Raw genomic sequence first — 23,676 nt, 5'->3', positions numbered from 1 at the left:
GTTACAATAAACCAGACCATTAAAAAGTAGTTTACTCAAATGTATAAGTGGTAATAAAAAATGACACGTCTTAAAGTATTCTTAACTTAGTTTAGAGGGGAAGGACAATTTGTAAAACAGAAAGTTAGAACAAACGCCTAGGAGTCAGAGTTGTTCAGAAGGAGCAAAACTGGAATAACTTAGACACTGAAATCAGGGCACGAAATACAGTTAACTCTTTTTTTAAATGTACATCAAAAAGATGACGTCTAAAGCTGTGACTATGTGATCCAGTGTATTTCAGAGATGTGAATCTAAATGTTATGTTTTATAAAAACTTGAAAGTATTTATATTCATAGAAACCATCTGTTTATATGAATATTATTCATTGACTCATGTTAAGATTACTAGTGTTTTTTATTTTTATTTAATCTTATTTTTTATTTATTTATTGCATGTTTGTTGTTGTTCATGATTATTACAATAAAATAAAAAAATGTTATTCATTTTTTCTATCATTCTAAGTATAAAATTGATTTTGTAAATAGGGTGTGCATAAAAAGCTAGGCTTCAGCCTACACCTTTTGGTTATTTTACTTGTAATCCTTGTATTATTGTGGTTTTTGTTTTTTCCTTTTCTTATCTTTAAAATAACCAAATAAACAATGTTGGTTGATTGATTGATTAACTTAGTTTAAGTATAAAGTACTGATTGGGGCGACAGTGGCAAGTGTTAAGTGCTCGCCCCGTAATCAGAAGGTTGCAAGTTTGAGCCCCGCTCAGTTTGTTGCTGACATTGTGTCCTTGGGCAAGACACTTAACCCACTTTGCCTGCTGGTGGTGGTCGGAGGGACCGGTGGCGCCAGTGGTCGGCAGCCTCGCCTCTGTCAGTGTGCCCCAGGGCAGCTGTGGCTACATTGTAGCTCATTCTCACCAGCGTGTGAATGTGTGTGAATAACTGATTGTGTTGTAAAGCGCCTTGGGGGGTTGTAGGACTCTAGAAGGCGCTATATCAAATACAGGCCATTTACCATTTACTGATTGGACCTAAAAACATAATTACAATAAGAAAGGACAAGAAACAGTGTCGCTAACTCAGTGTTAACAAGTAATGTAAACAATTTAGAAACATTTAAGTAATGTGAAAAAGATCATTTGAGTAGGGTCAAGATCTGGGTTTACACTGGGGTGAAGAGTTCCAACCTCTACTCAGAGCAGTTCTGGAAGACTTTCTGAGCTAAATATTAAAAGCATGGCTGATTTGTGTGTTTCTGTACCTGTGCAGTAAAAGTTTTCCAAAGTTTAGACTTTTCCTCTCCAGCTCTAACTTAGGATGTACTCCCCAGCAGGAGACGTTGATGATCACAGGTTCAGGATTATCCTTGACGAGACAGACTACAGAGTCCTTTATTTGTCCCTCTTTTGTTGGATATGCCCATATGGTCAACTCCTAGTTGAAAGGAACATTTGCATGTTAAAATGTTGCAGATTTTATCAAATCAAATGAATCTAGATCAGATTTAAGAAATTAAACCTGTTTCTGGCCAGGAGGGAGAATCATCATCGGGGGGTCCAGCAAATATGTGGCAGCTTGGAGGTCATGCTGGAAGCTAAACATCACCTCTGCATCCAGACTGGATATGTTATGGATAACTACCCTCACCGAGTTCTCTGGAAAGCCACACTCCTTATATCTAAATACAAATATTAAAATGTGTGTGAATAAAATGGCAATAACTAATATCTCTTCTAACATTTCACTTCCACTATTTTGCCTCTCACCTGTCTCTGGGCTTGGCACAAAGCAAAGGTCCAAACTCAAAATATCCATCTTTGATAATGTAGGCTCTCTGAAGTTCATCTTTCCCCTGTGGCACCTTCTCACAATGAGTGAAAAGAGTCCTGTGGAAACAAACAAGGTGAGTTTCTCCTGTTGGTTTAGTGGACTTTGATAAAAACATTAAAATTTCACATCAGGATCTGTAAGGATGTAGAGATCAACTTATCCATTCTTTGTAATCTCTGCACTGGTTAACCTTTAACTTTAGAATTCATTTTACAATTCTGACTATAACTTTCAGGGCTCTACGGTCAAGCTCTTCCTTATATTACTGAACTGTTAGAGCCCTATGCTCCAACCCAAGCCCTCAGGTCCACCCACCAGAACCTTCTAGAAGATCCAAATACCAGACAGACACCTGGGCTTTTGAATAAACTTCCTTTATTTTTTACGATCTATTGACAGTCTGGACACCTTTAAAACCAGCTGAAGACCCTTTTACTTAAAATCACTGTTGCTTAAATCATTTGTGCTAATGTATTTAAAATCTTTAGTCTGAGTTTTGGTTTAGCTGCAACAAACTCCAATAAGTGAGGTCATCAATAGATTCTGACCTGTACAATAAAAAAAGTCCCCCCCCCCCCCCCCCCCAAAAAAAAACTACGCCCATGATCAGAATTCTACCAGACTTAATTAAACGAGGCAGACTGACATGTGTTTGCTGCAGATGAAGGGATATGTGCAGCGCCCTCTGCAGGTCAGCTGGAAAGGTTTCCTGGTTCCTGCTATCTCGAAGTTGAAGATTTGCTCATACTCTCCTGTTGTCTCTGAGTAGAACCAGACCTTCAGAGGCACCTGGCCGTTTGGTGGCACAATCCAGCGAAACGTGGTCCGGCTACAAAGAAATACGTGCACAGGTAAACAATCGTGTCCAAAGAAACTCCCAAAGTGTGTCAGTGAGTTTTTCTGTACCTCTGGCTGCGTTTCATCTCTAAGCGCTGCTGATGGTGATCATGATCAGTGAGCTCAACGGGAAAGGAGACTTGTGAAAGTATGCAAGACCCTTTTGACTTTGACTTTTGTGCTTTCATTTTATTCTCTTTGACTTTTTTCTCTTTGTCTTTCACGTTCTCCTTGATGGCTCCCTCATTACTTTTGGATAAGGCTTCTTCCATTGTTTGCTAAAAGAAATCAAAAAATGTAGAACATTTGGAAACATTCAACAAAAATGTGTAACAATTTATTAATAATGATGTAACACTTGTAATAGCCGTGTGATCACAGGGTAGTAATACTCTGGTCATGACGTTAAACACTGAGTGGTCTTCCATTAAATGGGAGGGGGAGTGTTTGTGTATCTGTCTGACAATGATTCCTTAGTTTAAGACTTAAAGATAGATGACCTTAGCATCTGTTTTCTGCCCTGAAGGCTCCAGAAAGATGAAACATGTTTCTTTAACCATTGTTCGGTCTCTTTGTTTGGGAAAAACAACAGCAGAGAAGGTGGCGGGAGGAGGGATTGGTGGGCTGCTGGGCCCCAACCCTAAATGGTCCAGAATCTGTGGAAGACAAAACAGAATACGTTGCAGATGAGAAATTTTTTTCCAACCAGTAAGAACAAAGAACAAAACCAGTCCAAATGGTGGTAATCTTTGACCACGTGGTACCTCGTCTAATAAAGGAAGGGTGCCGTTACTGAGCAGCTCTGTGAAATTACCGCCTGTCTCTGTTACATTCATGACAATAAGAGGGATGTTCTGTAGAGAAGAGCCTGTGTCTCCTGGCTTGTTGTCAGCTTTATGCTACACAAAAATGAACACACGGGTAAAAAACAAAACACTGTCACCAGCTTTTGAGAGGTGGGCAATAATCTGACACTTACCTGATGCTCTGCTGTAGCAACATTTGAATCTGGAGGGATTTCTGCTCCAGGTAGAGGAGCTAACAACAAACCCTGGATCCGGTCCCAGTGCTGCAGGAAGTGCATCACCATGACCTGACTCTCCTCGTATTCAATGAACTGACTCTGTAGTTCATCCATAATGTTCTGGATTAAAAAGATTAGTGAGTGATACATCAAGCAGATTTTATTATATATATATATATATATATATAGTTACCTATGGACTTATAAATCATCACACATAATAAATGTTATGAATCTGGCTTGAAAGATTTGATCCGCAGATAAAACCATACATGTGTTCTGTTGGCCAGGTTACCCTAGCCCGGTTTTTAGTGGGCTAGGGCTCCTCTGGTTTTGGCCTCTGCACTGGTTACCCATTGATTTGAGGATTGTTTGAAACATTTCACTTAAATAAATTAGCTGGCACTGGTGTATTAGGCTGACTTGTTGTAGAAACAGATAACAGTGTCACAATGGGGAGCCAAGAGGAGGTTAGGACCCAAAGATGCAGAGAACCAGATGACACTGAGTGGAGCAATAACGTAAAATCCTTTATTAAGAATAAATCCAAAAAGGCATGGAGCCAAAAACAAAAATCAAAAGTCCCAAATAACAAAACCTAGAATATCCAAAAACGAAGCTCAAATCTAGAGCGGGGAATGAGACAAAGGTGGCACAAGACAATGACCCAACAACAGACAGAGACGCAGACAGGGTTATATACACTGGGGCATGACGAGAGGCAGATAGGCTGCAGGTGTGTGGGGAGAGAAACCAAGTGAAAGCAATTAACTAATCAGGGAGGAAACTAACATGACTTAAGAGTAAAAACCTAAAGACAAGAGGAGCAACAAACATAACTAATATTCTAAGGGGAAGGAAAACTACAAAAACCGGTGGGAAAACACTCTAAAGAGACTAATAAAATGAAAAGCTGAACCTATATAAAACTGCAGAGGGGTGACTGGGGGAGACCAAAGGAACACAGGACCTGGGAGGGATAATCTGGAGGGCTGCAGACCAGGGGACACATGAGGAACACAAAGAGACACATAAGGGGATCCTTAGAGGGGGATGGAGCACACAAGGAGACACATGAGGGAGACGCAGACACAGACCATGACAAACAGTTAGAAATAGGGATGCACCAATACAGCTTTTTTCCAAACCGACATGATGTCGATACTTGGATCCGAGTACTCGCCGATACCAATCCTTCTACCACACAAAAAATGCAATTAATTGGAATACAGGTTTTATTTTCTTCTCTGCTCTCAACAGGAAAAGACTGTGAGGTAGATAAAAATAAAATATATTAGTAGAAATTATCACAAAACTAAAATATTAGGTGAACAGAAATGACAAGTTACAGTAAAGCCACTTTCAGGCAGCTGCATTGGTATTGGTTAACCTTTACCGATACTGATACCAGTACCAGTGCATCCCGGGGTAGAGTCTAGTGATGTAAAACAGCAGGCTGTAACCAGTACAAACAGGCCAAAACCCCAGTAATGTTATAATAAGTGTGTCACTCTTCATTGTGTTAAAACTGACCATCTTTTTCTCTGATTGGACTCTGGGCTTTAAAAAAGCGTTTCCTGATAATTTCTCTTCTTCCAGCAGTTGTAATGGACGCTCTTTTTTGCTTTGATGTTCTGTGGAAAAAAAGAGAAACTAGTAGTAAAGCAGATGTTGGAAGAATGTTTATAGTTTTAGTGTTTGTTCACTCTTACGTGCACTTTCATTTAGATTCAGCTGTTCTTTTGCACCTGCAGACGTCTCTGTAGAGTTCATTCGTCGCCCATTTTTCTAGAGAGGCAGACACAAACTCATTCTCTGCTCACCATCTGGGAGTAACAGTGTATTTGTGTCCTTTAGTTTATACAGTGCTAAGAAGGGATTTGTATATAAACCACACTTTGAAGTTCCCTTTTTAGTCGACTCACTCGGTACAACGCATATAGTATGGGATATCACTCCCTCACATGGTCGGACTGAAGACACCTTTAATCACGCCTTTAGGCCACATGACGTGTGATGTGGGGGCAGGGTCCATCTGCTTATGAATACCCCTACTCACACATCATGCTCCAGTTCTTACTCTCTTCACCTCGCTGGAACACCTCCCACTCAACCTGTGCTAGCTAGCTACCGCTTGTTAGCACTTTTCTTTGCTGTGTTTTTTTGGAGCTAGCTTAACTGTTCGTGTCAAACTAGACCACTGCATACGTAAGTGCGCCTACTCGCAGAGCGCTAAACCTCGTTAAAACGTTACACCTAGCTAACACCTCCGCTGTTGGACCTCGTGGTTCGGAATGAGCACCAGGTCTGACCGAAAGAAGCAGAAGTCCACTATAAGACCCTGCCAGCAGGGATGTGGCTTCACACTTCATGACAAGGATTTACATGAAGCTTGCCCTGTTTGTCTCGGTATTGTCCATGCCAGGAGAGCGTTGACGGAGCCGGACGCATGCTCATTCTGCAGTAAGCTTAAGCGCTCAACGCTGGAACTCAGGGTCAAGTTTGTTCTCAAGGTCCTGGGGGAGGCTGCCACCTCCAAACAGGATCCTATGCTCTTCGAGTCAAGAGACCCGGCTTCGTCTGAGTCCGACGAGGATGGCTGCCTGGTCACAGTCCCCGCTTCCAGCTGGGTGGACCAAATGGACATCATGGAAGGGCCGAGACTCAGGATTCCCTTGTCCCTCCAGACATGAGTCCAACAGAGGATGAGGACGACTACGTTTTGGACATCCACATGGATGACCGGAGTATAGCTGGAGATGATGATTTCTCTGCGGCTCAATGTGCGACTTTTGCTGCCGCCGCCGCCTCTCCGGTGACCCAGAATGACCTGTCGCCAGTGTCTTCTGAGGGACTTTTTGGACAGTCCTTGGATGCTATAAAAGTAAAGTTTAAGCTCTAAAAGAAACAAACCGAGGCGTTCCGCTGCATCATTTCCAGATGGGATGCAAGAGGGAGGCCCGGTCCGAGCTCATGCAAACCAACAACCACCGAACCACCAACCAAGAGGATGAATGCGCCTGCAGCCACAGGGAATGTGCCTCAGCAGCCACAAACCAAGTCGCAAGCTCCTCGCCAGTCGGCCTGGAGCAAAGGCCCACCCTCTAACTTCAAGCAAGACTCTTCGTCTCGGCGGAAGAAGACGCACTCATCCTAGCAACGAGCTACCGTCTCCATTTGGGCCTCCGGAGCAGGGAGACATGTTCGCTCCGCGGTCCAGCCTGTTTTCAGACCATGCAGTGCATGTGTTCAGAGGCCCCAGCCCCAAACGGTGCTGCTTTCCCCACACACAGTCCCCAAGCATTTTTTCCCAAAACACACGATTGTTTATTCAATAAAGAATGTGTTAATAAAGGAAAAAAAACTCTAAATCAACCATTAACTGCATGCTTAAGGGCATGTCAGTTCACAGAGCTGTCCCTCCCCGCTCCGGTAGAGGGCAGCACCTACCTGCCCGTGACACAACAGGTCCGCCATCTCACGGAGCGTCTCTCTCACTGGCATGCATGCACCCCATCCCCATGGGTAGAGAAGACGGTTGCTATGCAGAGCCGTGTCCAGGACTTTTAAAATGGGGTGGCCCATGTGGGGATCTTATTTATGCATGGGTGGCACCAATGGCTAGGCTTATTTATTTACACAAATCATTTATTTATTTATTTACTTTCTAGTGAATTTTGGAGTTTCACATTGCACAGTCACCATTTTTCTCCTGTCATCTTCTAGTTTTGTGGTGGTTGGCAAGTCACTTCTTGCATTATTGCCACCAACTGGAGCTGAGTGGAACTTTAAATACTATTTATGTGAATATGAAAAATTAATAAATAATATTAATACTACAGAAATATTCTCTAGGCCTGGGCTAGAAGACAATGTTAAAGGTGGCCCCTCACTGGCCTGCAAAGTCATGGTATGCAGAGATAATCAGCTTGATGGTGGAGGACCCTGGGAGCTCCCTCACCGTCCCGATCTCCTGTCGCAGAGAGATATCCTTCATCCACGCCCAGAGCTGTGGATGTTGCATGTCTACCTGCTGAGAGGTCCAGCTTATTAGCCAGGGGTCTACCTCTGGCTGTGGTTGAGACCATGCAGTGCGCTAGGGCACCATCTACTAGAAGCTTATATACTTTAAAATGGTGAGTTTTTGAGAAGTGGTGTCAGAACAGGAATGTTGCTCCATTCCAGTGCCCCATCGTAGACGTATTAACGTTCTTACAGGGACTGGTGGAGGGAGTCTATCTTTCTCCACAATCAAGGTTTACTTGGCTGCCATTTCTGGTTACCATATTAGCAACGATGGAGTGGCACCAGGTAAACACCTCTTAGCGGTTTGTTTCCTGAAAGGGGTCCGCAGACTGAGACCAGGAATTAAACCGAGCGTTCCTGTCTGGGAGCTAACAGTTGTGCTGGATGCTCTGTGTGACGCATCGTTTGAACCACTTGAGTCAGTTGACATAAAAATCTTATCATACAAAACGGCTCTGCTTCTTGCACTGGCATCTGCCAAACGTGTCGGCGACCTGCAAGCACTTTCAGTGCACCCGCTATGTGTGCAATTCTCTGCTGATGGCTCCAAGGTCACATTACAACCTAATGCTTCTTATCTCCCAAAAGTGCTTCTATCTAGTTACGGCTCCATGATCATTGAGCTGGCTAGTCTTCATCTGCCTCCTTTCGCTTCAGAGGAACAAAGTAGGCTTCATTTTGTGTGCCCAATGCGTGCATTTGGTATCTACATTAACCATACTCAGTATGCAGTTATGTGATCAGCTGTTTGTGTGTGCCAATCCAGCCAAGGGTAAAGCTCTGTTCAGACAAAGACTCTCCCATTGGGTGGTGGGGGTTATTTATCTTGCTTATATCAGCAAGAGTCTCCATTTACCCCAGGGAGTGAGAGCTCATTCGACCAGAGGTGTAGCTGCATCCTGAGCCCTTTTCAGAGGAGTCCCGGTGGGCGACATCTGCGCTGCGGCCAGTTGGTCTTCTCTGCACACTTTTACGCGGTTTTACCATTTGGATGTGACTGCACTGTCGCTGGCTCGCTCTGTTTTGTCTGCTGGATCACAAGGCTTACACTAAAGCAAATCAAGCCTTTTGGGCCTGATTTTCTGATGACTGCTCTGCGGGGCATGCATTTATGTCCCATACTATATGTGTTGTACCTCGTTCCTCTCCTTAAGGGAATATTAGTTACTGTATATGCATAACTTAATGTTTCTCATTCCTCCCAAACTCACTTTTTTCTTCAACTCTTCATTTTGCCGACTCTTTCCATCTTGCTGCCTCCTTTCTTCCTGAGGTTTTGCCTCAAGCTCTCTTATATGCAACCATAAAAAAGTGGGTCCATAAACATAATTAAAATCAGAAGAGTCAATATGTTTGACCCAAATACTAAATACTCACACTAGAAATTGTTTCTGACAGTTTCAATTTAGCTCAATGAAAGCTTAATAATTAGCTGTTCAATGTGCTAAATAAAAAGGTGATGTCTCCTGAGTGTTTGTTCTTTTTATTAACATACTGATGATTTTTAAATGTATGATAAACATGTAGAAATTAGATTGTTTGAAGAATCTGAAAAGAAACATGTTAACGGAGAGTTTTGGTTTTTGTTTGAACCTGAGTTTCCGCTGGGTCCCGTGCTCCCTCTCATCCTCTTTCAGCTCCCACACCTGCTGCTCCTCTCCGCCAGGGCTCTCATGCTGCAGGGCATCTGCACAACACAGTTACCCAGTTCACCAACAAATGTAACACTGATATAAAAATCTGTGCGTTTGCCAGAGAAACGATGCATGTCTTACCTTCAGCTTCTTTCTGCTCTTTTTCTCGTGCCTTCCGAGCAGCATAGGTGTCGTTTACATTTACAACATAGATGTATTTGCGGTTCTTCAGGGCCTTCAAGACAACTTGAAGTGTGTTTGATGACGTCTCAGTATATTGTGACTTCAAGCCATCAACAACTACACCCTGGTCACAGTCATTCAACTGGTAGAAACATGGCAGTAACACAAGAGAATAGAAAGAGACAACAAGAAAAGCTAAACTTAACATTTGGTCAAATGAAGTTAGGTTAAAACAAATATAAACAGGGAGTATTTCAAGCTTTACGTTTGAGGTTTTATACATTGGTTTGAACATTGATGCCAAACACAGCAGCAGATCTAAAAGAGAACAGCTGACAGAGAAGAACCAGACCTGGACCTGATGGAAATGTCAGTAAACCTCATGAACCGATGAAGTGAGAGACTGATAAAACGTTATTTCTGCATCCTGATGTTTTAGGAGCTTGTTGAGTCATGAGGTGGACTCTTATGGGCTTAGCCCTTAATCGCCTGCTTGGTTGTGCCTTTCTAATTACAGTTTGACCTAAACCATTCAGAGTGAAAAATCCTGAAATCTGTACCTGAAATCTTTCCATCAGTATATCAACAAGCAGATGTCCAGGCAGGAGACTGCTGAGTTGAACTTCACCGTGACACTAAAAACACCAGCATTTATTCAACATCATGTTAATGAACTAACAGAGGTCATTGGTCATGAATTAACTGTTTAATGTGAATTAAAACAAGGGTGGATGGAAGCTCTGAGTACCTCATAGAAACGTTTGTCATCTGTGTCCTGATGGATGGACCTTCTTGGTCTGCAGCTGCTCTCTCTCCGCTCTGCTTGAATGTCCACAGGAGCCGGTGAAGCTCCTAAATGTGGATCCAAATCTTCAGGAGGCCGTGTGGACTCTGGTTTTGTGGAACCGTCAGAGGAGGAGATTGGCGGTGGAGCCTGTCCTAGCAGAATATTTTTGTTTTTGTAGTGTACCTGCTTTGAGCTGAGCGCATTCTGCAGCAGTGTGATAGAGTTGTCTCGCGGAAAGGCTGACAGGTGAAGTGCCATTTTGGATTACATCCGTGACCACAGCATCAACACTCAAACACGCAGCTTCATAGTAACCTGCCAGATCAGCTGCCACACTGCTAGAATCTAAAACAAAAGGTGAATTATTTAAAATAACCACCACTTTTACAAGCACACATTACTTTTTCCTAATTTTATTTTGGTTTAACTTCATGAAAACTCAAAAAAATATTTTTTCTTACCAGTCAGTGGAGCTCCATACACAATAATAGCGATGCCACTGCGGCTGCATGCCATCAATCCCTCAGGGGAAAGGTCAAATCCCATATGACGGGCAAGAGCTCTGGATACCGGAGTCATCTCCAACTCTCCCAGCCTCCCTCTGTTTGCCTCTCTGTTCAACTCTGAAATAACTAAATGAACAAAGCAGATTTAAATAAATACAATGATCCAAAATAAAAATAAGATCCCCCCGACCCCCCAGTTATATGCGTACTAGTTTTAGCTGGTTTCACATCAGAGGCACTCATCCTTGTATTGTTTTGTTTTGACTTTACATTTTCCTTTCTTATGTCATCGTTCTTCGTCTGGTCGTCTACGACGTTAGGCCCTGGTGCACACAAAAAACAACAGATGTTACAACAGCTGTGCATCGATGATCTGACAGCTGTTGCTTGTCTGAGGCTACCGTCGTCTTCCAGCTGGGAGGAGAGGTCCTTGTAGTGGTCCAGCAGCTCTATAGGAAGACCCTCTCCAGGAACCCTTGGAGGAAGCAGCAACACATTGTTCTCATCATATCCCGGCATCAAACGCAGGATCTGAGGGGAGAAAAGAGAAGGCCTTCAAAGTTAGTAGAAACCTGCCATGTTGTCAGGTTATGTTTACTTTAATGCTTATTGGTGATACTTCTGTCATTCCTGTTCAATCTTTTAAATATTTCTTAGTTTTAGTTAATCCAAAAGGTAATCATCAGTCCCTCTATGAACCAAGCCGGCAGACCTTCTCAGACCTCCATGTGACGGTACACAGTTAAAAACTCTGAGGAGGATAAAGTCTAAAAAGGTCTGGAAAGATGTTTGTAAACTATGAGAATCAGCTGTTCTGTCACAATAAGGACAGCCTTTCATCCAGCAGCTCTCTGTCACTCACCATCACAAGTTGTGCTATTTTTGGCACGTTTTATAGATTCAGCAAAAAAATGTAATAAACAAGGGGCCTACCTTTTCTTCTTTGAGGTACTCTGAGTCAAACTCCAGGGAGTAAAACTCGATGGGGAAGGAGCAGGGGTTCCTTATCATGATCTCTGACTCAGCCTCGGTGCCGAAAGGCAGACAAGGCCCCAACTCCAGCACTGCTTGGCAGAGATCCAGCTGTGGTTCTTCACACTGACCCAGAGCTGTAATCATTAGTTGTTGACTGCTGTCTTTCACATGGACCTTTAGCCTCCGCCTGTAGGAACCCTGGAGGACATCTTGGTCTTAGGTTTGTTGCAGTTGTTTAACTCATGTTTGTTATTGGGTTTTTATTTTAGGAAGACATGAACCTCTAAACATGCGCTACACACATACAAAAACTTGTTCTAATAATATTAGAGCTTCTACCCCTTCAGCAGGGCAAAACGTGACATAAACGAGGACTTTTCCACCAGGAGACAAAACACCATCACAGGGCGACATCTCAAGTACTGTGAGTGGGGGGCGCTGCTCCTGGAGGATCTTCTTACGCACATGCAGAGGCACAAACCTATCTACCTGTACAGGTGGAAAGCAGACAAACATCTCATTCAAATGCATAGCTGCCATTTTCACACGCACATCCAAAGCCTGGTCCGAGGCCATATGAGGGATTTTGTGTGGCCCCCGCCTTGAATTTTAGAATGCTGGAAATGTGTCTCTCTCCAGATCTACACTTTTAAACATCTTAAGTTATAAGTTATATTGAGCAGCACAAATAAAAATATTCCCCACAAACAAGTTTTTGCCTTTTTTTAATTAAATAAATAATAAATTGTGGCCCACAAACATGATCTTAAGTTTTAACTTGACGACTTTGATCTTTGTCTGTTAAATAAAAACTTCAACAAGAAAATTAACACAATCCCACCTTTTTGAAAGGTTTGGCTTCCTCGGTGATGCTCCAGCAACACGGAATAGGCTCCAGGTTGAGCAGCTGGAGCGTCCTCATCTGAAAAGTTAGAAAACACGGAAATGTGATATAATGTGTGTTATGTCCTTCTGTCATTTAGGATGAGTTTAAAGTAAAACTTGACCCAGACTCTTTAATCTTCGGCTCTCAGGTTGGTCCATAAGGACTGATTTTAAATATAGAGACAGCATGCAGCTCTCTCATTACTGTCATGCACTCTCTCCTGCTCTTCTACTAAAGGCATAAAGTGTGCTAAAATCTGCTGTGAACGCATCACTTTGCGTGGATCCGTCAACATATCTACTATCTGTTTCATTTTTTAAAGTTTTCACTTTCAGATCACAAGCTGTAGGTTAAATTATACCTGGCACATCCCACGCTGAACAGAGTCAAACTGTAGTGTGTCCTCAAAGACGGTTATTCTCGGTACGATGACAAATGCACGCAGCCTCACCATCACCTGAGGACCACCGGAGACCTTTAAAACCAAAGAAAATTCATAAAGTTGGTAATGAGAGGCATAATCAAAAGAAAAAAATGTTTGAAACTTTCAACCATGATATGTTTTGTAAGATATTTATCTACTGGTTTGTGATTACCTGTACTGGTAGAACAACACTGGTCTCACCCATCTCCAGGTTGGCTCTTTCTGGATCAAATGAAAGTAAGAACGAGTGGGTTTGGCCACAAGGCAGGTTCTTGACGCGCTCAGATGCTGCTGTAAAACCTTCCAAAGACACATATTCATTGTCATTTTACTGTGTAAACAAAAAAAAAGGTTGGTTGTGTGTGTGTGTGTGTGTGTGTGTGTGTGTGTGTGTGTGTGTGTGTGTGTGTGTGTGTGTGTGTGTGTGTGTGTGTGTGTGTGTGTGTGTGTGTGTGAGTGTGTGTGTGTGTGTTAGCAAACCATCTAAACTGGACAAATTTAAGTGACATTTTTACAAACTAATCATCTACAACTGATACATTTTAGTTGAAAACCCAATCAAAGATGGGCACCAGAGCTAGTCAACACTCATGGATTTTTACATTCTTACATCTTATTGAAGTCCATCTGATCAGTTACTATTACAGTTGATTTTTTTGTATAGCACCTTGGGGGTTGTAAAACCCTAGACGGCACTATATCAAATAGTAATTGACCAATTAGCAGGCTGAACTCAAAGTGACTGAATCAAAAATAACAAGTATAATGTTTAGTGTCAATCCCATTCAGGATATCCATCATAGCTAAAGAACATGGCAAATCTCCTCTTTCCCTTTGCAATTTGACTTTCATCTTTAAACTGGGAACTACATAATCTTGCCATATATGTCTTCAGACAGCAGCATTCCCAAAGAATGTCCATCATGTTGAGGGTCTGACCTCATGAGGAAATTACTATGCAGTGATTTTCTCCAAAATGACTGTGCTTAAATTGCTCTGAAAAGCAAATAATCACATCAGCGCCAAGAAACTTCATTTCCCATGATGCTTTGCACACGGAAGCATTGGGATGATGTCACCGCCTAATACCAGAAACACGTTCTGCGCATGTGCGGGAGGCGGGAGCTTGAAGCTTTCCCGCAACTTCAAAGACTATAAATCATGAATGAGACAAAGAAACTTTAGGTTACTGTCGTAACCCCGGTTCTCTGAGTAACATGAGTGAGATGTCTCACTATGGGATACGCCCCTCCGCGGATTCCTCAGAAGCACTTATCTCAATACGCCAATCCTGATTGGCCAGTGACCGTGACGTACGCGTCCCCCTGCTACTATAAGTAGCAAGCGTCCCAACGTACGCACTATTCAAGATAAACACCTCTTCTCGCTTCGCCCAGCAAGAAGGGTTGTCTGGTGAGACATCTCACTCATGTTACTCAGAGAACCGGGGTTACGACAGTAACCTAAAGTTCTCTTTCTTAACATTCGTTTCGATGTCTCACTATGGGATATGGAGACTCCCGTATTGCCAGACAGCTTATCCAGTGATCACCAACCTACAGGGATACGTCTTGGCCCGCCAAAGACCCCACACTCAGAATCGTGTGAGTCATTGCAGGGACCGAAACATCAAGCTTATAGAAGCGTGCAAATGCAAGTGGAGAAGCCCAACTTGCTGCAGCACAAATCTCCTGGATTGACAGCCCCCGAAAAAGGGCCCAAGAAGCAGACAGGCCCCTAGTAGAATGGGCCCTGAGCCCAACAGGAGCCTGAATGCCCTGACAGGAGTAAGCCATAGAAATAGCCTCCACAATCCAGTGGGAAAGCCTCTGCTTTGTGACGGGTTTCCCCTTACGAGGCCCACCCCATGACACAAAAAGCTGGTCCCCCCTGCGAAGGTTCTCCGTCCGATTCACATACTCCTTGAGCGCGCGAATCGGACACAGCTTGTGCCACCGCTCCTCCTCAGGAGAGGAGAAGGGTGGCGGGTAGAAAGCTGTGAGGATAATAGGAGAAAAGGAGCCCACCACCTTAGGCACAAAGGCAGGGTTGGGCTTCAGGGACACCTTCATGTCACCTGGTGCAAACTGGGTGCAGGATGGGTGCACAGAGAGAGCCTGTAAGTCACTAACTCGCTTTGCAGATACCAAAGCCAGGAGTAGCACCACCTTAAGAGACAGGATCTTAAGGTCCAGGCCGTCCATAGGTTCAAATGGAGGCCCGGAGAGGGCCGACAGCACCAAGGACAGATCCCATGAGGGCACCAGGGGTCGAGACACAGGGAGAAGCCTGCGCGCGCCCCTCATGAAGCTACACACCAGGGGGTGTTGACCTGCCAGTTTCTTCCCAAAACCCAAGTGTCGGGAGGAAATGGCTGCTAGGTACACTTTAATGGTGGAGAAAGCCTTCTTCCCATCCAACAAGTCTTGCAGGAAAGACAGAATGACGTTCACCGGGCATTGGAAGGGTGAGACCTCCCTGCCCTGACACCAGGCTTCAAACACCCTCCATTTACAGTCATATAGGGACCTAGTGGAGGGGGCCCTAGCATTCTGAATGGTTCGAATGACCGCCTGGGGCAGCTCTGCTGACACTAGCCCGCACCCCTCAGGGGCCAGGCCCACAGGGCCAGCCGTTCTGGACGAAGGTGGAAGATCGAGCCTCCCGCTTGGGACACCAGGTCCCTGCGAAGCGGAAGTTTCCAAGGTTGGCCCTCCAGGAGCTGGAAAATGTCCGCCACCCAGTGCATAGCTGGCCAGTATGGGGCCACCAGAATAAGAGTGTGGAGCTGGGTTCGTACCCTCAGCAAGGTGGGTGGTATCAGGGCCACTGGGGGAAAAGCGTAAAGCAGTCCCCGTGGCCAGTCGTGCGCCAGCGCGTCCACGCCGAGTGGAGCGTCTCGGTCGCGCAGAGGACAGTGAGCATTCTCCTTGGAGGCAAAAAGATCCACTACGGCTGTGCCGAACCGGATCCAAATCTGTTCCAACACTGCTAGATGCAGGCTCCAATCCCCGTACAGGGGTGTCCCTCTGGACAACAGATACGCCCCCCGATTCAGAACACCCGGGACATGGGTGGCTCTGATTGAGAGGAGATGCCTGCTGCACCATAGGATCAGTCTGCGTGCCAGCGTGTGTAACCGCACGGAGCGCAGCCCCCCCTGGTGGTTTATATAAGCCACAGCCAAGGTGTTGTCTGTTCTCACTAGGACATGATGGCCGGAGAGAAAAGGCAGGAAGCGCCTCAGGGCTAGAAAGACCGTGAGGAGTTCCAGATAATTTATGTGTGTCCCCCAGAGCTCTCTGCTCCACACACCCCTGACAGAGCGACCCTCCAGGAGCCCCCCCCAACCTGACAGGCTCGCATCTGTCGTGACCACTCTCCTCACGAGAACCAACCCCAAAGGCACCCCCTGTGCCAAGAGGGAGGGGTGACGCCAACAGCGGAGCGCCGTGACGCACGCTGCAGAGACCGTCACCCTGCGCGCTCTGTGGCGTACTGGAGAGACCCAGAGAAGCCACCCAGCGTTGAGAATCTCTCATGTGTAGACGGCCGAGTGGTACCACTGAAATAGCCGACGCCATGAGACCCAAAAGCCTGAGGCATAACGCAAACCGCACCGAACTGTGTAGGCGGAAGCGCGCCAGGCAGAACGAGAGCGCGTTCACGCGCGGTGCCGAGAGACGGGCCGTGAACGCCCCTGAGTCCAGATTCAGACCTAGAAAGGTTATTTTCAGGGAGGGGAGCAAAGCGCTTTTCTGCCAGTTTATTCTGAAACCCAGACCACACAAGGGAGGGATCACAACCAGCGTGTTTGACGCTGTCTCCTCTCTGGACCGTGCCAGCAGGAGCCAGTCGTCTAAATACGTGGCCAGCCGAATGCCCCTCCCTCTCAGAGGGGCGATCGCCGCCTCCGTACACCTGACAAACACCCTCGGGCTCAGCGAGAGGCCGAATGGGAGCACGGTGTATTCGTAACACACTCCCTGAAAGGCAAACCTCAGAAATGTCCTGTGTGGAGGGTACACGGGAACATGAAAGTATGCGTCCCTCAGGTCGATTGAGGTGAGCCAGTTGCTCTGGTGAATCAGACGCAAAAGGGATGAGAGCGTGAGCATTTTGAATCTGTACTTTCTGAGGCATCGGTTCAGGGCCCTCAGATCCAGGATCGGGCGAATCCCGGTCCCTCCCCGCTTCGGGACCAGGAAGTACCTGGAGTAGAAACCGCTCTGAGACCGATCGGGAGGCACAATGCATATCGCTCCCTTCTCCAGCAGGGAGGAGATTTCTCCCTGAAGGATGTGAGCTGACGACCCCTGGGCGTGGGAGAACACTACGCCGGAGAATCGAGGAGGAACAGAAGCGAATTGGAGCCTGTAACCCCTCGAAATTGTTCTCAGCACCCAACGTGAAGCAGAAACCGCTGTCCATTCCTCCCTGTGAGTGGAGAGCGGTGACACAGCCGTGACACACGGAGCACCAGCTCCCTCCAGAGGTTGTGGGGCAGCGGTGCTCGTGGCAGCCACTGCGCATGCGCGGGGGCTTTGTGCTTTGACGGCCCAGGCTTACGGGGACGACCCGTGGCGCCGCCCCCGCCTGGAACCGCTCATGGGTGACATTTATATTGATTTTTGCTGCGCCCTTGACATCTTGTCTGGATGCGACAGCGAACCTTTCAATGCTCCTTGAGCGTGACATGTTTGTGAAAAACAATGTGAGTGCTTGTGACGTGTGCTTTGAGCCGGCACCGCCGGCTGCACGTCCTGGCCCCACCCTGGACCGCTCGGGAACTCTGCCGGAGGGGTTCCGTGAGGGGGGGGAGAAAGCACCATGGCAACATCCAACAGGAGGAGCTGGCGAACGGGGAACCGCCAGCTGCAGCGTCGGGAGGGAAGAACTCCGACAGGCTGCCCACTTCTTCCTCCTCACCTGCTGACCGCCGTGTCTGGTGGATTGTCCCGGTGGCGGAGCAGCTTGGTTGCCGGATCCCTGAGGCCAAACTGGTCGAGGCTCTGAGCCCGAAGGAGCTGGTTGGACAGCTTGAGGCTTCGGGCGCTTTGGGATCCGGAACTGAGGCTGGGCTCGGGCAGCTGCCTGAGGCAGGTTCGGCCGAGCCGGCAGCGCCGGTGAGGGTTTACGGGGAAGGCAGAGATGAAGGGCTTCATCCTCTTTCTTTTGAGCCGCACACCGTTGCTGCATTGATGCCAGGGCAGAGCCGAAAATGCCTTCAGGCACGATTGGCATGTCCAAAATGTCCTCCTTCTCTCTCTCAGAGAGGTTGGTGAGGTTCAGCCATCGTGCACGTTCTTGAAGCACCATCATGCCCATAGCTTTAGCCGTAGCATGGACCGCGCAGCGCTGCACACGCAGGCAGATGTCGGTCAGTACGGTGATTTCCTCCCGCACCTCCGGGTCCGGCTTCGTATTCATGTCCTCACAGAGCTCGGCTTGGTACGCCGAGAGCATGGAGGAGACATTCAAAGCTCGGACCGAGATGGCGGCAGCCTTGTACGCTCTCTCGTTCAGCGCCGACTGGAAGCGGTCCGCCTTCGCAGGGAGAGCGGGAGGCCTGGAGGAAGTCGCCGAGAGCCGTGGGTGCAGGTGGGCTGCAACCAGCGGTTCCATCGGCGGCATGCGAAGCATGCCAGCCGTCTCCATCCCTTCGAAGTCCAGCGAGGAGGCTCCTTGGACAGGAGACCTGGAGCTGAACGGGTGTTTGTCCCAGGAGGACCCCACTTCTTGGAGTAGCTCCGGGAAGGCGGGGAGGAGGGGCTTTGCCGCCCTCGTGGCCTGAGGCAGCTTCTTTCCCTCGTAGCGGGATCTGACAGCCTCAGTGACCACGGTGGGCCAAGGGATGTTGAGCCTGGTCGCAGCGCGTCGGCAGACTGACTGCATGTCCAGGTGGGCGGCCGGAGAAACCGCTCCATCCCTGGGAGAGGACGGAAAGCTAGGCATGGAGGCCTGAGCGATGGGGAGAAAGACGTCGTCCTCCTCGTCCTCCTCTGAAATGAGGAGTTCCGAGGTGTCCTCGTCGTCTCCGTAGTCCAACTCCAACACATCCTCGGCGGGGTGGCTCGGACCGGCCAGTTCGAGCTGTGAGCCCCAGCTGAGTTCGGCACACGGTTCCGGCTCCGGGAGGACATGTTCGCTGGCGTCCCCAGGCGGTGGCCCAGGGGCCGGCAGGCAAGGGTCCTTCCCCGACAGGCTAGCTTGGCGCGCTAGCCGCCGGCGAAGGCTCTTCAGGGTGAAGCAAGCGCAGCTCTCACATGACCCGGGGACTTCCAATGCCGGCTGGGCGTGTTCCAGCCCGAGGCAGCTCGAGCAGACCCTGTGCGGGTCTTTGCTTGAGATTTTGTTCCCACAGGTACAGAGGCGAGCTCCTGCACCGTCGACTCCTCTGGTGGGAGGAGCGGCTTCCATGTTGGCTAACTGGTGTGTTAGCATAGAACGAACAGATGCACTGGAGTGTGAAGCTGCTCGTTATGCCCCGAGCCTATGGTGAAGGTCAGGACAGAAGGACGGTAAGTTAACGTTCGGCGACGGAGAGAATATTAGAAGGCTCCGTCTGTGAACAGTTGAGCTAACTTACCTCAGAGATAAGCGACCACCGAAGCGAGAAGAGGTGATTGAATAGTGCGTACGTTGGGACGCTTGCTACTTATAGTAGCAGGGGGACGCGTACGTCACGGTCACTGGCCAATCAGGATTGGCGTATTGAGATAAGTGCTTCTGAGGAATCCGCGGAGGGGCGTATCCCATAGTGAGACATCGAAACGAATGTTAAGAAAGAGAACCTCGTTCTTTTGCCCAGGATACCTGGCGGTAAGGACACGCTTGTCGAACGCTCCGACAACTTGAGCACGCGGAAGCTCTAAGTGCCCAAGTTGAGCCACGCAACCGCTGGAAACCACTCCACCATCATCGGGACCTGACTGGGAACGAGCGGAGCTCCATCCAGCTCTCAGAGACGCTGTAAGTTGTCAAACTCAGCACAAAAGAAACTTCGTTCTCTTTGTGTCCAGCCCGTGGAGAAACACTCGTGGAGCCAAACAACGGAGAAAGCATTAAACCGACGGATGACGCTGAAAACTGCGGAGAAACACGGAGAACCGTCAAATCAAAAGGGGGAGGGACGCCTCGCTCCTCTGGTGATCAAAAACTCATCTCTTTCTCTCATTCTTTCCTTCTCCCGTTTCCTCTATAGTCCAGAATAAGCAATAAACCGCGTCTATTGCTTAAAAGTAACTTCGTGTTTTCCTCTTTCGCTCCCAATTCGTCCTTCGGGTCATTTTGAAAGAATAAACTGCTTATTAATCATTGTTTGGTATCTTTAAATGTTTCGGCCATGGCCAGGCTGATAAACTAAGGATATTAACTTGTGATTAATCTTTTGTGTTGTTTCATGATCCTTTGAAATGTTTTGAGTGATTTAAGGTTAAGTTACTACTGATTCTAAGTGCTTTGGAAGTTAAAGTGCAAGTTGCCACTCACACTTTAGCCAGACAAAGGGGTCAGCCATCTTGCATACAGACTCCATTTTAGAAACACACACACACATACATACACACAAAACACCTTGAACATTATTTTGAATATACATCCTTTTATTATATCACATGGTTATTATTCATTTATGCCACTGTTTATTCATTTGACAAATTGTTAATTAAACGTTATAAAATTCAGATTTTCGTCTCCAGTAGCTTTGTTGTGTCGAAGAGAAGTCTCTGCTCCAAGGATTCTACGAACTTCAAGAAAGACTGATAAGAGTTTTGGATTCAATTTTTCCCCGGTTGAAGGGGAATGGTGCCCCGTATATCTAAGAATATCTTAATTAATTAATAAATCAGTAAATATTCCCATATTTACAGAATTTATTGAAGAATCCAAAAGTAAGTTGAAGCTTACTAATTGTTCGCTCCTAATAACCCCAACATTAATTGGTGCGGCCGTGTGAGGCTTGGATACACAGAGATTTCTATCCGGCACAAACAAACAAATAAATCCAAAGAGCTGAATTAAAAATAATCAGTTGTTCAGCCTTGAACCAGCAACAGAGTGGTGCTGATTTCGCTGAGCAGGAAGCTGCATCGAACTCTCACCAGTAACTCAGTGTTTCTTTAAAGGTGCAACGTGTAAATTAATTCTGGTTGACTTTTAGGTTAAAATTCAGTTTTTCCTTAAAGGTGCAACGTGTAATTAATTCTGGTTAACCTTTTAGGTTAAAATTCAGTTCTTCATTAAAGGTGCAGTGTGTAAGTAATTCTGACTAACCCTTTTAGGCTAAAATTAACTGCTAATTTAGCGACTTTAACTCACAGTGGCTATTGTAACTAACTGAAACCTTCACTCAAAGACTGATAACACCTTGTTTGCTAATATTCTGAAGGAATAACTAGCATATTTAACACTGCAAGTGTTGTAAGACGTTGCTACGGCAACGCACCAGCTTTTGCTAAAATACTGAAAGGAATAGTATTTTAGGCTTTAGTCACGGCATTCCGTGCAATCTTAAAACGCTAAAACCTGTGCGCACAAAGGTTAATTTAGTGTTTTTCTGCTACAAAGCTAGCAGTTGCTGCCCAAAAGGTGCAGCTTGAGCTATCTGCAGAAGCTCTACTAGGCTATTTTTGGTTCGGTTGTTAAAATGGAGGGACAGAGTAGTGAACTGACCAACTCCCAGCAACCAGGTGGCGCTGCGGCCCACGACTATGAACCTGGCCTACTTTCTGGACAAATATTGTCCAAACTGGTCGCGGTTGCTCGAGAACCCGACTACCCTTCTAGGGATTTCACTGAAGAACAGCGTAGCGACGAGCTAGAAGCTGTAATTGATCAAATAGAAAACCCGGATGGTACAAAACCAATCCAGGTTCACTTAGCTAAGTTAGCCTTGATCCTCTATCAGAGAGAACTCCAACATGATCGAGAGATCATGAACCTCCAGAGTATGCTAGCTGAAAAACAGCGAAATGGAAGGCTGATCGAGGAAGACGACACCCGCACCGATTCTGGGGAAGATGGGGAGGAGACCCCGCCCCCCTCTGCTGATGACAACAGACAGTGGGAAGGGGGGAAACACCATGACTCTCTGGACGGACGCACGCCGCAGGGGAGAGATGAAGCTTATCTGTCCCAACCTTCGGCCCCGTTCCCTACACACACTATAGGGCATTCAGGACCACCTAGGGGCCGAGGGCAATTCGCCCTCGAACCCCAGGTTGGACCACCACCCTCATCTTCACGGCCTTCTCAATCAGTGAGAAGTCGACCAGCTGAGCGGCACCTCTATTTAGACCGCTCCCCCAGTCCACGAAGGGTGCAAGGTGCCGGCTGGGGTTATGCACAAGCCCAACCTGCACCTCCACCATCCACCCATCCTAGCTACTCCGGTATTCGGCATGCCGATAACCAGCTGCAGGACAAAGCATCATACGCCAGTCCGTACCCGGACAAAGCGTATTACGCAGATGCCCCAGTTGAAAGACGCAGGCTGCACTACGCAGACGTGCCCCGGGAGGAGGATCTCCCAGGACACCCACGTGACGTGCCAGCAGCCCGCCACAACATGCCGGACCCCGATTTGGGCCCCAGGAGTCAACATTGGGAGCCCAGAGCACACCAGCGATATCCAGCGCCCTCTGAGACAGACCGTGGGTCAGAGTCAGAGGATGACGCGCCGTACCGTGAGTCAGGGCTCCGTGTACGTCAAATTGAATCGCTAGCTAAAGACATAGAACGCTTTGATCCTAACACCAATGAATCCAATGTTGACGATTATCTCAGGGAGATAGAACGTTGTCTGCTTGATCTTCCAGCACCCTCTTCAAGGGAAAAGCTCAAGCTAATTTGGAAAACTACATCTAGAACGGTGCATGGTTTCATGGAAACTCTACCATCTGACATTCGAGATCGGTACTCCTCGCTCTGCCGAGCGTTGAGGGATGAATACGCCACGTATGCAGACTCCGCGTCAGCTACAATGGGGGCCTTCTCCATCAAACACGGGAGGAACGAACCCCCCAGAGAGTATTATCGCAGACTCAAAAGTGCTTATTTCCAAGGTCGAAACGGCCCTGGGCTCGAGGAAGACCCTGCCTTCAGATCCCTTTTCATTCACAACCTGCACGAGTGTGTTCGCTCCGAAGTCTCAATGTATTGTCGGATGAAAAAACTGACAACTCAGGAGATTAGGAGATACGCTCAACAGGCTTGGGAAGCCGGCGGAAAGCCCCAAAAGCCTGACGCACATCACCGCGTCATGCACCTAGCTCCCGACGCCGAGCCGCGTTTGGAGCTTGAAGGCACAGAAGCTCCACCCACTAAGCCAAAATCTGCTAAACCTAGACCTGCTAAACCGCGAGAGCAGTCCCAATCTCCTCAACAGGGGAAGGGGGGTGCTGATTGGCCACCTAGGTCTGGACAATCAGACAGGAAGTGGCCCAACCAAAACCAACGGCAGGCAGGTCGGAACAATGGAAGGTTTAAGGAGCGCCGCCCACAGGTAGGTCCCGGACGCGAGTCCGCAGATGAGTTTCTGACCAAAGCCGACGTCCAGGAGATGTTTC

At 47.1% G+C, this 23,676-nt stretch overlaps 1 protein-coding gene across 2 annotated transcripts in view; it reads right to left on the bottom strand.

The window, feature by feature from the left end:
• Positions 1 to 23,676, bottom strand: part of hydin (HYDIN axonemal central pair apparatus protein) — a 113,732-nt gene that overhangs the window by 20,451 nt on the left and 69,605 nt on the right. For both annotated transcript variants that reach the window (XM_070546530.1, XM_070546531.1), the window contains exons 34-57: positions 13,281 to 13,408; positions 13,046 to 13,159; positions 12,640 to 12,720; positions 12,138 to 12,287; positions 11,757 to 11,996; positions 11,225 to 11,354; positions 11,033 to 11,146; positions 10,779 to 10,949; positions 10,501 to 10,662; positions 10,279 to 10,421; positions 10,091 to 10,165; positions 9,489 to 9,672; positions 9,307 to 9,400; positions 8,925 to 9,003; positions 5,400 to 5,475; positions 5,221 to 5,321; positions 3,643 to 3,807; positions 3,428 to 3,562; positions 3,164 to 3,319; positions 2,733 to 2,941; positions 2,473 to 2,655; positions 1,763 to 1,882; positions 1,515 to 1,674; positions 1,258 to 1,430 (exon numbers count right to left, since the gene is read on the bottom strand). In XM_070546530.1, the coding sequence (XP_070402631.1) occupies positions 1,258 to 1,430; positions 1,515 to 1,674; positions 1,763 to 1,882; positions 2,473 to 2,655; positions 2,733 to 2,941; positions 3,164 to 3,319; positions 3,428 to 3,562; positions 3,643 to 3,807; positions 5,221 to 5,321; positions 5,400 to 5,475; positions 8,925 to 9,003; positions 9,307 to 9,400; positions 9,489 to 9,672; positions 10,091 to 10,165; positions 10,279 to 10,421; positions 10,501 to 10,662; positions 10,779 to 10,949; positions 11,033 to 11,146; positions 11,225 to 11,354; positions 11,757 to 11,996; positions 12,138 to 12,287; positions 12,640 to 12,720; positions 13,046 to 13,159; positions 13,281 to 13,408 (3,343 nt within the window). The remainder of the gene's footprint in view (positions 1 to 1,257; positions 1,431 to 1,514; positions 1,675 to 1,762; positions 1,883 to 2,472; positions 2,656 to 2,732; positions 2,942 to 3,163; positions 3,320 to 3,427; positions 3,563 to 3,642; positions 3,808 to 5,220; positions 5,322 to 5,399; positions 5,476 to 8,924; positions 9,004 to 9,306; positions 9,401 to 9,488; positions 9,673 to 10,090; positions 10,166 to 10,278; positions 10,422 to 10,500; positions 10,663 to 10,778; positions 10,950 to 11,032; positions 11,147 to 11,224; positions 11,355 to 11,756; positions 11,997 to 12,137; positions 12,288 to 12,639; positions 12,721 to 13,045; positions 13,160 to 13,280; positions 13,409 to 23,676) is intronic.

The sequence above is a fragment of the Nothobranchius furzeri genome, chromosome 17 (genome assembly GCF_043380555.1).
Source record: "Nothobranchius furzeri strain GRZ-AD chromosome 17, NfurGRZ-RIMD1, whole genome shotgun sequence".
NCBI classification, from domain to species: Eukaryota; Metazoa; Chordata; class Actinopteri; order Cyprinodontiformes; family Nothobranchiidae; genus Nothobranchius; species Nothobranchius furzeri.
Note: the sequence above shows the minus strand (reverse complement) of the source record. Positions and strands in the feature narration are given on the sequence as shown.